This window comes from Mus caroli, unplaced genomic scaffold, assembly GCF_978045245.1.
Source record: "Mus caroli unplaced genomic scaffold, Mus_caroli_1 scaffold_2, whole genome shotgun sequence".
NCBI lineage: Eukaryota > Metazoa > Chordata > Mammalia > Rodentia > Muridae > Mus > Mus caroli.
The window spans coordinates 54637872-54651075 of NW_028227257.1; the positions used below are offsets into that span (position 1 = coordinate 54637872).

The 13204-nt window shown below is 45.0% G+C and overlaps 1 protein-coding gene across 1 annotated transcript in view; it reads left to right on the plus strand.

Annotated features, from left to right (window-relative positions):
* Positions 1–586: 586 nt before the first annotated feature.
* Fbn1 (fibrillin 1) overlaps positions 587–13204 on the plus strand; it is a 208934-nt gene continuing 196316 nt past the window's right edge. The window contains exon 1 of the mRNA XM_021156745.2: positions 587–1186. Within this exon, the coding sequence (XP_021012404.1) occupies positions 1023–1186 (164 nt within the window). The 5' untranslated portion in view covers positions 587–1022. The remainder of the gene's footprint in view (positions 1187–13204) is intronic.

Genomic DNA, 13204 nt, shown 5'->3' on the forward strand with positions numbered 1-13204 from the left:
TGAGGGAGGCCCGGGTCCGGGCGGTGGCTGGCAGAGGGGAGTGGAAAGGGAGGATAGATGGGGCCGGGGGTGGGGTGGTGATGGGGGGAGGTGGGGAGGGTGTCATTTTCTTTTTCTTTCTTTCTTTTTTTAAAAAAGTATTTCTCTCGCGAGAAACCGCTGCGCGGACGATACTTGAAGAGGTGGGAAAGGAGGGGGCCGCAGAGTTGGGGCAGAGACTGTGGGTGCCACAGGCGGCCACAGCTGGGACAGCTGCGGAGCAGAGCAGCCACCGCCGCCTGAGAGTCCGAGCCGCTAGTCCAGTGGGTCTCATGGGGTCCCGCCAGGGTCGGGCGGCAGGCGGGTGGCTGGAGGGCTGTTTGCGCGGCATCCAGGGCAGGAGGCCGGGCAGGGTGAGGGGATGTCTCGAGCATCTGCAGCTGGCCCTCTCTGCCTGACAGCTGCAAGATCCGGGACTGCAGTGCCCTGCTCCACGTCGGATGCAGGGGACTGGCGGGGTTGGCCATGACCCGGTATGTGGGCGGAGAGGACCCTGTTTGGAGAGCTGGGGCGTCAGCCGTCACCGCGCGCAATCAGTGCCATTAAGACAGTGTGGGCAGTCCGCTCGCGGGACGCCTTGGCTCCCTGGGGACACGGTACTTGGCGCCGCGAGGCCACAGGGTCCGCGGATGCCAGTCGCCGGGTTCTGGCTCTGCAGCCAGCTGGGATCGAGTGGTCCTCGTTCCTCCGAGTAACTGCGCCACGCGCAGGCGGCGCGCGGTCTGGGCTCGGCACCGGGGACTGCGAGCTTTCAGCATCCCGGAGCCCTGAGTGTCTCTCCCCCGCCTTGGGGACTTGTCTGTGTTGCAGGACGGGCAGGGTCTACCCGAAGTGGGAGCAGTCCCGGGAGAAGAAAGCGGTAGGACCCAGGCCGGGACCTCCCTGCATCAGGACAGCGGGACAGTGAGACAGCGGGACCCCGGAGACGCGGGCCGCTGGAAGGCGCGGCGGCGGCGGCGGAGCGAGTGGCGGCCGGCGGCACCATGCGGCGAGGAGGGCTGCTGGAGGTCGCGCTGGCGTTCGCCCTGCTCCTCCAGTCCTACACGAGCCATGGGGCAGACGCCAATTTGGAGGCTGGGAGCCTGAAGGAGACCAGAGCCAATCGGGCCAAGAGAAGAGGCGGCGGAGGACACGATGCGCTGAAAGGGTAAGGGAAGCTCCCAGCTGCTTCGGTGTGCCTCCCCTCGCCCTTTTTGGGACTTTAAGATCCACAGCAACTGACAGGGCAGGTTCTGGCCGGTAGAGGACCCTGGGTGAGATCCCTAGGAGACAGCCTGGAAGTGCCAAAGTTACTCGGTCATCAACTCTTGTTCAGATAACTCGCCTTGTTCCTGGCCCAGAGGAGAGGTTCTGGCTGGAGGGAATCCTGGGCCATTGTTGAAGCAGATTTGGGGAGGCGAGAATGGTTCCTTGTGGAAGAAGGGGAGGAGCTGAAACCCAGAGAAAGGGAGAAGCCCACTGCTTCTGCTGCTTACCAGTTCCAGTAGTGTTCAGGGAGAAGTGCTTTTTCCCGTGTGGGCATCAGCTATTTGGGAGGTATCGTTGAAAGCGAAGAATCCAGAGACTGAGATGAGATGCGTGGTCAGGAGATGGTCCTTCTTTAAGTCATTCTCATGAAAACCAGAGCTGTACACTCGCTTTCAGACACCTACCCTGGAAGTTTGCAAGGCAGAGGTTTTTGAACACTAGTGTCCGGTCTGCGTGAGCTCCCCTAAGCGGGTGTTCATGCCGCATCTTCTTGGAAAACCCTGTACTATCAGCTTCCCATGCCCTAGTGTCGCAGCTGGGATGATTTAAATCGGTCAGGTTGTCTGTCTAAGGCTTGGCAGTTTCCGGAGCTGAAGGAGATGGAAATAATTCCTTTAAGAGTCTTTAATCGTTTGAAAAGGACAATCTCTGATATTAAGTTGGAGTCTCTATTAGAAGTGGTAAGATGGAAATAAACGGCCATGGTTCTGTCCTTTGGAAGAGCCTGCTCAATGATTGAAGGGAGTGCACATGCTGAAGTTTCTTGTCATTCTAGGGGTGCATTTTTCCTGGCTTGATAAGAGTTCAGTAAATGGGTGGAAAATTGATTTTAATATGTTCTCAAGACGGCTTTGTTTGATTCAGCATCTTTTTTTCAAAAATATATTTCTGCTGCACAAAATCATCTTAGTATCTATTGTGATGGCATTGCTCATATATATGTCAATATAAATGAATATATATATATATATATATTCATATATATATGGAGGGGGAGAGAGAGCGAGAGAAAGGGAGAGAGAGAGAGAGAGAGAGAGAGAGAGAGAGAGAGAGAGAGAGAGAGAGATCTTTCACTCTGGGTTGCAAGTCTTAAGGCCAGAGTTTTGCCGGATCTTAGTAGTATGCTTCTGTTACCAATTTGCGTGTCTCTTTTTGAGAAGACAACCTGACAAGCAGAGAGGTGTCCTTTCTCTGCTGACAGAGCTGCACTTTACCACACCATTGGGTATGGTGATGCTTATGAATATAGTGTTATTGTCTGTACTTCTCCTAGTGCCTGATCTGACAGACCCCCGCCCATTGCAGTTTTTAAAAGATTTTATTTATTATAAATAAGTACACTGTTGCTGTCTTCAGTCACATGAGAAGAGGGCATCAGATCTCATTATGGGTGGTTATGAGCCACTATGTGATTGCTGGGATTTGAACTCAGGACCTTCAGAAGAGCAGTCAGTGCTCTTACCCACTGAGCCATCTTGCCAGCCCCCATTGCAATTTTTATAAATCTTTTTTAAAACACATAGTATTAGTATAATAGCTACTATGAGTATTCCTAGCTCTTATAATATTTATAAGGTTTTCTGCCTCTATTTCTATGTATGGCTGTGGTAAAATTTCTTTAAGAGATATACAATTAAAAGTACTTCTCTCCTGCTTTTTATATACATTACACATATTTTTCTAACAAAATTATAAACATATATACATATCCACATATGAAGCACATATATATTATATATATACATGTTATATATATGTTTGAACATATATATGTGCATATGTTTTACTACATGGATGTGCTGTATATAATATGTGCCTTCACTTTTTATATATTTTCAGTGTATCTAACGGTTAACTTATGTTCTTTTGGTTTGTAGATTCCCATGATATGGTGGCACAGGTCTCAAATAATGGTCCTTGAGATTATAGTAAATCTTTCACTATTAACAACATCTTTCTGTGTAATTACATGCATATGCATACATAAGCTTATATGTGATCCAAGTAGAACTGCCGGATCAAAGCTTTGCTTAGATTCTAAACACAACTTACCCAGGTGCTTATTTTGAAATCTCTCTTTACTCACTGCTATTACAGTCTCACATGAAGAAGCTTTCAGCCATGGTCTGCTGTGTAAACCATAAGAAGAGCAAGCTATGCACAGTGTTTGTCCAGTTATAAGGTTTCTGTTTGTCTTCACTAACATGTGTGTAGTTCAAAGCTACCTCTAACTACACTGACACCTGCTCATTGTGTGGATGGGCATGCTGGGTTTCTGAAGTGGAGGTGGTTTGTAGTCCCCAAGGCTTGTGTGAAACAGAGGTGATGACTTTTGACAACTTGCTAATAATTTACACACTGATGTCTGGCGTGGGCTGTCTGCTTGCCCACACCCAATACCCTCTGCTTTTCCTCTGACATGATGGTACCAGCCCCAAGTCCTGTGTTCTTTTCCTATCAGGTGTCTCCTGCTCTGCAGACTGGAGAACCTGACCCCCACTAGGCATGCCACCCAAGTCTGTCTCCTCTCCTGATTCCCATTGCAGATGTTTTCTTCCTTTTTTCTTCTTGCTGGGCAGCAGAAGTTATTCCACTGTGGAAATGTAAGCATCCTCAATCCTCACTCCAACTTTTGCTGTGTTTTCTTGGAACAAATGGCCAATTATTGCTTTTAGGGGAAAATGTCTTTCCTTTCTTTCTTTCTTTCTTTCTTTCTTTCTTTCTTTCTTTCTTTCTTTCTTTCTTTCTTTCTCTCTCTCTCTCTCTCTCTCTCTCTTTCAATTAAAAGATATGGTGATTCCCCATTTGCTCAGTAAAAACCACGTTTCCTCAATTTTCCACAGAAAGTTTGAATCTGTATTTATTTTTATATTATACTTATTTGTTGTATGTGTTTGGGCAACACTGTGTGTGTGTGTGTGTCTAGAGGGCAACTTGCAAACATTGAATCTCTCACTCCTTCATTAGGTTCTGGGTATTGAACTAAAGTTGTCACATTTGGCAGTAGGCACCTTTGCCCACTGAGCCATCTCACTGGCCCAAAGTTTGCAAGTGTAAAAATAATTTTCAAATAGTAAATGCATGTAGTAGTTTTCTTTTGCATGGCCGTGTGTAAAAAGACTTGATGAGAAATAACACAGTCAGAACTGTGGGCATTTCAGTTCATAAGAATTTTTCTCAGCTAAATTTTAACACTGGGATTGGGTAAAAAGTGGAAGATGGCTCAGTAGTACACACCCAGCATCACCAAGGACAATAGCAAGAAAAGCAACAAGCCAGCCCTAGTTGGAGAGAGGAGTTATGCGCCCTTTCTTTATGATGGCCTTATTGCTTTAGTGCCCAAATAAGGAAATATTACAGTTTTATGCCAAAGGGAGACATTCCTTAGTCTGAAACTCTTTTTCCCAAGTCTCCAGTAATAGGGAATGAGTCTTGTGTCCTTGTTGCTAGTTCTTGATAGACTGACAGGTTGACAGGCTGACAGGTTGACACAGGCTGACAGGTTGACTGATAGACTGACAGATTGACACAGACTGACAATCTGACAGGTTGACATATTGATAGGCTGACAGGTTGACACAGGCTGGCAGGCTGACAGGCTGAGAGGTTGACAGGCTGAGAGGTTTACAGGCTGACACAGGCTAACAGGCTGATAGGCTGACAGGCTGACAGATTGATAGGCTGACAGGTTGATACAGGCTGACAGGCTGAGAGGTTGACACAGGCTGACAGGCTGAGAGGTTGACACAGGCTCACAGGCTGAGAGGTTGACACAGGCTGACGACAGGTTGACAGGCTAACATAGGCTAACAGGCTGATAGGCTGACAGGCTGACAGATTGATAGGCTGACAGGTTGACACAGGCTGACAGGCTGACAGGTTGACAGGTTGACACAGGCTGACAGGTTGACATGTTGACACAGGCTGTTACAAGTTGACAGGGTGACAGGCTGACAGACTGACATGTTGACAGTGACAGGACTGCCATGTGTTTTGCAAAGTTTGTCATCCTTCTCATGATTCTCTTTGGTCTTTGTTTATTTCTTTACATTGTCCAGAGTTTGTATTACTATAAAAACATATGGAACAGCTCATAGTCAAGGTAGATTATGTGATGGCAAATTCCAGAAATTAATTACAGAACTGAGTTCCTAATGAAGTTTCATGGGAATAACGAGGCTTTGAAAAGCCTGTTTAACTCATAAAAACAGCGTTAAGACACTGTCTTTTGTCGTCACATTTATGAGCAGAGGGAGCTAATATATTGGGACACAAGTTAAAAAACAGATTTTCTTAAGCAGAAGGTTTATGTAATTTCAATTTTTAAATAAAAAAGATAAAATATTTGACTTTTTCATCTATGCCTTTAGGGCATAGAGAGAGTTTAAAGAAACGAGTAAGCTATTGTTATAAATGAATAAAAACACACATCAACATACAGCGTCACAATTTGAGAGTGGACAGCAATGCAAGTCTAGACAAACCTTCAAGCTTTTTCTTCTTTTTTCTTTTCTTCCAGACAGGGTTTCTCTGTGTAGCCCTGGCTGTCCTGGAACTCACTCTGTAGACCAGGCTGGCCTCGAACTCAGAAATCCGCCTGCCTCTGCCTCCCAAGTGCTGGAATTTAAATTATGTGCCACCACTGCTTGGCACACCTTCAAGCTTAACTGGAATTTTAAATAATATTGAAAGTTTCCTTTGTTGAAAATCATAGCATTATACTAATAACCCGTAACTACTCCAACAAAATGCCAAACAATTAAAATATTCATTCCAGACACTCTGGAAGCTTTAGCTTTGGTTTTCACTGTGAATGCTTTTTTGGAAGACAAGTAAACTATTTTAACAACTCTTTTGATTCTGGGCACTGCCCAGCAAATGGGCTTACTTTAATAAAACTCTTCGAGAAAGCTGAAATCAATAATATATCAAACACAACACAAAAAGTCTATAAACATTTATTGTTTCATGATTATTAAACAGTGATTATCCCTTGTGTGGTCACATATATGGGTGTGCGTATTTTTGGGTGTGCAGGTGTACGTGTGTGTTTGTGTGTGATGAGGGGTGGTGAACCAGCACATGTATGGATGGAGGTCAGAGGTCAGCTCAAGGCATCATTTCTCAGGAGCCATCTACCTTGTTTACTGAAGCTGGGGTTGTTCTCTGACTGGCCAGTGAGCACCCGAGGATTGTCTGTCTCTGCCTCTCAGGACTGTAGGTCCGGGTTTGCACTACCTGTCTGGCTTGTTGAGTTGATGTTAGGGATTGAACTGAAGCCCACGTTTTTCTGTGAAGGTCTCTCCCTAGACCCTAGACTCGATTTTCTTTCCTATTAGTTTGTAAAAATCATCAAAGGCAAGAGTCAAATCATAATATCATCAATCATAACTCATAACAGCACTAATAAAACCACTAATATCATTAAATGAGTTTTAAAGGACCACTAATTCTGAAAGCCTTTATTGAAACCCAGTGTTTGCTTAGTTCAGTGGAATTCCAGAAATGTGTAACAACACACAGCTTGGAGGGGCTTCATAGTTTACAGAAGACCAAAAAAACCATTAACAGAAGAACAGCCAAGAACAGAGAGTCTGCTATTAGGCTGAACAACTACTGCAGCATAGTTCTCCTTGATTTGATGAAGTTAAGTACTGATAAATTCTGCCAAGGACTTTGAGAGAGTGTATTGGTCATCCTGGAGGTGAGGGCAGGGCAGGGCAGGGCAGGGCAGGGCAGGGCAGGGCAGGGCAGGGCAGGGCAGGGCAGGGCAGGGCAGGGCAATCAAAACTACGTGAATATAGTTTCTATTAAGCTTGTACCCATTTCACAGCATTATACATTAAAATCATTGTATCTCTAAACAGTGACTTAGGGCCCTGTGTAATAATAGTGTATGAAGCATTGCTTAATCAACATTTATGTGCAGAAACTGCTCTATATATGTCATAAGTACATATATAATTTTCATCTAATCCATGCAGTATTTCTAGGAGAGAGCAGTCTGATCCATCCACTCATCCTGACAAATATAAACAAAGTCTTACTATTCAATTTTTAAAAATTATTTTTTTGTGGTTTTGATTTCTTTCCTCAATGGGCTAAGATATAAGATGCAGGACTAAGTTATTGGTAAAATTCCACTTAAAATTTTTAGTATTCTGTAGTAATAGTTCAAAAATCCTAAGTATGGATAATCTTATTACTTAGTTAAATAAAAATGTTTTGAGACTTCAGACAGATATTAGTAAAATAGAAAGAATCGTAAAATGTCAGTGCCATCAAGGACTTGGGTGGTACGTATATTGTATTTTAATATTAGAGCTTGCATTTTTACTAAGGCGGTAGTGACCATCTCAGATATACCTCTCTGTGCTCTCTAGCCTCTGAGCTGAGAGTATTGCATATTAATTTTATCATCCAGAATCTCTTATTTTCTAATTCTAAGTAGGAAAGCTCTCTCGAGTAGAGTTAAGCAACACATATCTCTTTCCAGGAATGCTGATGTATAGTTTACATTTTAGCTGGCAAAGATGAATTATGTAACTATTTGCTTCACTTTTTTATATAGCTTATCTGCAAACTCACAATTTTTTAATATTAAATGGAAGAAATTATTGTTAAAATAGCAAGCTTTGGTGCATCTATGACAATCATACTTTAGTAGTATTAATTACTCAACTATAACTCCTTACTAGGGAGATTAAATGTCTTTGCACATTTAACAGTTTGGAAAAAAAACCAAAGAATGTAGAGTTCCATTCATTACCCCAGGGAAATCAACTCGAGTTAGGAAACCTGGCTTCGCAAAACTTTTAACTTAATATTTTGTTGCTTTCGGCTAAATTAAATTTTATAGCTGGTAAATGTCTTTCTTCAGTCCTCTTGATACCTTCTTTCCCTAGGATGATCTCCTGGGTAGTTGAAGGTGTATTCTGTTACAGGCCAACAGAAGCATTGTCAGAAAGAGATTAATAAGAAAAGATATCACAGTAAAATTCACTGTGTCTGCAAACTGTGGACTAGACTGCGTTTGAGAACGAAGTTTTGTTGACTCATTTGTGCATATGTTACCGCAGGGCCGCCTACTCTGTGCAGCCCCTGAATGATGCAGCTGTGACAGAGGAGATGGGACTTCTGCAAAATGGAAATATTTGCTGTCTGTCCCTTTACAGAGATAGTTTCACAGCCTCTGACTGTGCAGTAAAAAGGTGGTGGAGAGGTACATGCCTTGTGTGCTTCATTTCTCTGAGAGTTCTTAGGAATCGGGCATGGGTAGGGGTCAGTAGGTGGTTGTGGATGCTTAGATATGAACCAATTTTGACTGACTGACTGTGCAAGGTTAATTATATAAATCAGAGGTTGGAGGAAACAGAAAATGGGCATAAAGAGAAAAGATGAGGGAAGAAAACATAAGGTGAAGAGGATGTGAAGTATTTGGGATGGGGGAGGGGGACAGACACCCGGCACAGGAGGCCAGGTTTGCACACTGCACAGATCTACTGGCACCGTTCAGTGTGGTCTGGTTTGCTGCCTTGTGAGCCTGTACAAAGGCCATGCTGTTAAGGGCAGGAGAGGGAATCGGAAGAAGTGTCACACTCCTCACTGCTGAGAAAAGCTAGGATGAGGAAGGCTCCAAGATGGCAGCAAGGTCAGCTCTGTGGTGCGGAAGCAGTGGGGTGAAAGCCGTGCGGGGGTGTAGGAGGACCAGAGGCTGGGAGTCTCGGGAGCAATGTGGGGTTCACCGAGAGTAGACTGAGCAAAAGCAGGGGAGTTGGTGATGAAGAAGATGCTCAGATTGCTCCAGGTCTAACTGAACAGCTGGTGGGAAGAGATAAAGGAGAAGAGAGCCTAGAATGTTCCTACCACATATAAATTAAATTTCTCACACGTTGAAGACATAATAGCTCATTCCTCTTCTTAAAAGAAGAGCACACAGGATCACCCTGGGATTCCCACGACCACACGACCCCGACTCTCATTCACGGTTTGGTTATCTTTTGCTATTAGGAAGTTGCTCTGAATACTTGGTTTTACAGTTCTGTGGGTCAGGAGTATAGACAGAGACTCCCGTGTTGGCTCCTCATAGTGCCTGGTGGTCAGGGTGAGGGACAGCAGGAGGCTCCCATGTCTGAGCCATCTAAATAGAGAGAAATAAAGATGTTGGGCTCTGGTGGGGGGGTTCTCAGGTTTTAAAGCTCTCTCATGTAGTCTCTGGCCTGGGGCTGTCCCTTCAGATGGAACCATTAAGTATGTTTTTGTCAATGGGAAAACTGAGCCCGCCATACACAGCTAGGCCTTGCTCAGGCTGTGTCTGTTGGCACTGCTTCTTGGTGACATGTTGGATCCCCATGTCCTGAATGTAGGCCGACTCAAATGGCTGCAGACTGGTTGAGCTTGACTGGGTTCATGTGCTCCAAGGGTTGGCTACATTCCTCAGACCACTTCCTGTGGTCTCGGACTGTCTTCCATTGGTGGCCTTTCTGCATGATCTCCCCAGAAACAAAGCCAGCCTCTCTACATAGTGGTTCTGGGTCTCCCAGGAACACGCACATGGAAGCCACTAGATTCTCTTCAAACCTAGCCTGAAATCATATGACCAGGAATTCCATGGAAGTCATGGGCTTTGCCCAGATTCAAGGACTTGGACAACAGATGCTGCCTTTGTGCTAGAGGAGCAGTGTGTCTCTGCAGGGTAAGGAGGGACTCTTGTGAGCACAGTTAGAGACTAGTGTGCAGAGCGAAGCAATGGGTGTTTGAAAGAGATAATCCAGTACTTTTGGTTTGAATTCTGGCATGATCTAATCCCTGTTTTCCACTGAGGGTGAGACTGTGATGTGTAGTGTATCTTGCTGTGCGGCCTCGGAACGAGAATGCCCCATGGATAACATGCCAGGACAGTTCTATTGGACCAGTGTTTAAGAGCAGTATCCCCGCCTCATGCGCAGCTCCCCACTGAAAGCACACATGGCCTTCGGAAATGAGATTACAGTTTATTTACATATAAGCACTATAAACACACACCCTTTTTGCCTTCCTTTAGAATTATGAAATGCAGTGGAAATTCTGATGTGAAACCACTTTGTTTTTCTCCTCCTTCTTCTTCTCCTCCTCCTCTTTTTTTGGGGGGGGGTTTGTTTGTTTGTTTGTTTTTTGTTGTTGTTGTTTTTTTTTTTTGGTTTTTCGAGACAGGGTTTCTCTGTGTAGCCCTGGCTGTCCTGGAACTCACTTTGTAGACCAGGCTGGCCTCGAACTCAGAAATCCGCCTGCCTCTGCCTCCCGAGTGCTGGGATTAAAGATGCACACTACCACGCCCAGCTTACTCTGCTTTATTAACTTAAGTGTTCAGCACTTTGGCCTTGCTTTTCTGTGGGATTCTGCCTTCAATTCCTTTCCTAGCTGCATTTTTCTCCATCTGTTGGACAATCCTTCCCATTTTGGTTTTGTGTATGTTTTGGTTTTGGAACCAGGGGTTACAGATCACAACCAGCAGTACGTTTGTAGTTGCCAGTGGAGCTGATGTTGTCAAGGAACTGGACTGTACCATGCTTGTTCTAGTGGGAGTGACCACAGCGCCACTGAAGAAAACCAGATCGGATTGTTCGAGTTCTGCACTATAGCAAATATGGCTTTAAGTTTCCTGTGACTTTGCAACTTTCGTGGTATTTTCAGTTAAAGATATCACTCAGCGTGTTTACTCAAGCCCCTCAGAGCAGAAGGGAGGAAGGAAAATCCCCCATCTCCACCATTCCCAGCCAGAAATGTATTCCAGACAGAGCAGGCAGGGTGGGAGAACGGCCCCATTAGACAAGTGATTTGGGTCAGTGTTTCGAAGGGCTGTGAATTCCTAGACCATCCGTCATACTTACATTCAAATATACACATCGAATTCCAAATATAGCACCGCCATTTATGACACTGGTGTTGGGAGACAGGATTTATGTCAGCCCTGTGGATACACTCGGTCTGTGGTTAAATTTCATGACGATCTCTGTATTAAGGAAGAGCCTATGCCCGGGGACGATTTTCTTTCCTTTCACCTCTTCCTCATTGCCATCTTTGTCCCTTGACTTTTCCCTCTCTCACCTTTTCCTTTTTAGACAGACTAATCACGATGCAGTCCAGGCTGCCTTTGAACCTTCCTACAGTGGCTTTCCAGGCTGAGTGTGTGGTGACATGCCTGTGATTCTAGACAGAGGCCAAAGACAGCAGTGATGAAGGTGGTAGCAAAACCCAGCCCCGTACTAGGACTGCATCACTGCCATTGAGCCTGGATCTGCCTTCTTCTCTTACATCACCCAGCCCCATACTAGGACTGCATGGCTGCCACTGAGCCTGGATCCACCTTCTCCTTCTCTTACTCATTGGCTCAGCTTTCTCTTCTTTTGAGAGTAACTTTATAACTTCAGCTACAAACAAAACGGGGCAAATAGAAATATTAGAGTTTGACGATTAAGAAAAATAAACACATCCCAAGGAATAAGGAAGCCTGTTTACGTGGGAGACTAGGAATCTTCCAAAACGGAGATACAACTAAGGTTTTGTAAGAGGAAGGAAGGGAAGAGCTGAGGGAGGTGAGTTCTGGAGTGAAGTTCCTTTCAGTTATGGGGTGGGGCTGGACGGAACAGGTCCGGAGTTTCCGTAGACAACATCCTCACACCTGTGGCCTTCAGCTTCTTCAGGGTTTCTGAAAGAAAGTCACTGCAAGACAGAAAAGAGCCCCAAAGGAATGAGGTGGAAAGCAGGTTACCACAGGGCTTGTTATGCACCTGTGAATGTGGTACTGTATAAACAGTCCTGTGGGTAACAGCTAATGTTAGCTGTCCTCTCAATACTATTGGTAAGACTGTCTGACCATAAAGACCCCAATAAGATTGTGTCTTTGTGAATGCCTTTAAGAGATTTATTTTATTTTTAATCATCTGTGTATGTACTTGGCTCCGTACACTTGAGTGCAGGTGCCCGATGAGTTCAGAAGAGGGCAGTAGATCCTGTGAGCCACACAACATGGGTGCTAGGAAACAGACTGGGACCTCTGCAATAGGTGCTCTTAATTGCTGACTGGAGTCACCTTTGGGAACACTGTTAAAGGCTTTCTTGGTGGAGTTAGTGATATATGTTTACAGAAAGATGCATTTTAGAAGGTTTTAGATGCTAACCAAGACCCAGAGAAGGACCATTAAGACATGCTAATGGTGCATATTTTCTTCTTTATTTCATAGCTGTAGAGGCCACAGAGGAGCAGATCTGGTTTAACTGGAAGCGGTGGTTGTTGGGTAGCACGGTTGGGTAGTACATCATGTCTCTCTGTGTTCAGATCCTGGAGAGTTGACAGGTGTCTTCAAGTCTTGTAATATTCTAGGCACAAGCAAGGCCCTGACATATTAAGGACCTCACTTTCCTTCCTTCTTTTCTTTCCCTCTCCCCTCTCCTTCTCTCTTTCCTTTTCTTTCTTTCTGGAAACAGGGTCTTGCTATGTAGACCAGGCTGGCCTTGAACTTGCTATGTAGACTAGGTTAGCCTAGAACTTGCTATATAGACCGGCCTGACTTTGAACTTGTCAGCCACTCCCTTGCCTCTGCCTTCCAAGTGCTGAAATTATAAGTGTGTGCCACTGTGCCCAACTGTGATCTTTTCCTTCCTCTCTCCTTCTTTCCCTCCCTTCCTTTCTCCCTCCCTCCCTTTCTCCCTTCCTTCCTTCCTTCCTTCCTTCCTTCCTTCCTTCCTTCCTTCCTTCCTTCCTTCCTTCGGAAAGTACTATGCAATAGTTTTAGATATTTACTTTTACCTGTCTGTCTACAGAAGGCTCCATTAGCAGTCTTGGGGGGAAGGAGGAGTTGTGTAAAGGAGCCCAATTTAATAAAGGTATTGGGGGATAGCTAAAGGAAAGCAGGCGTTGTCTTAGGGAGTGAGTCTA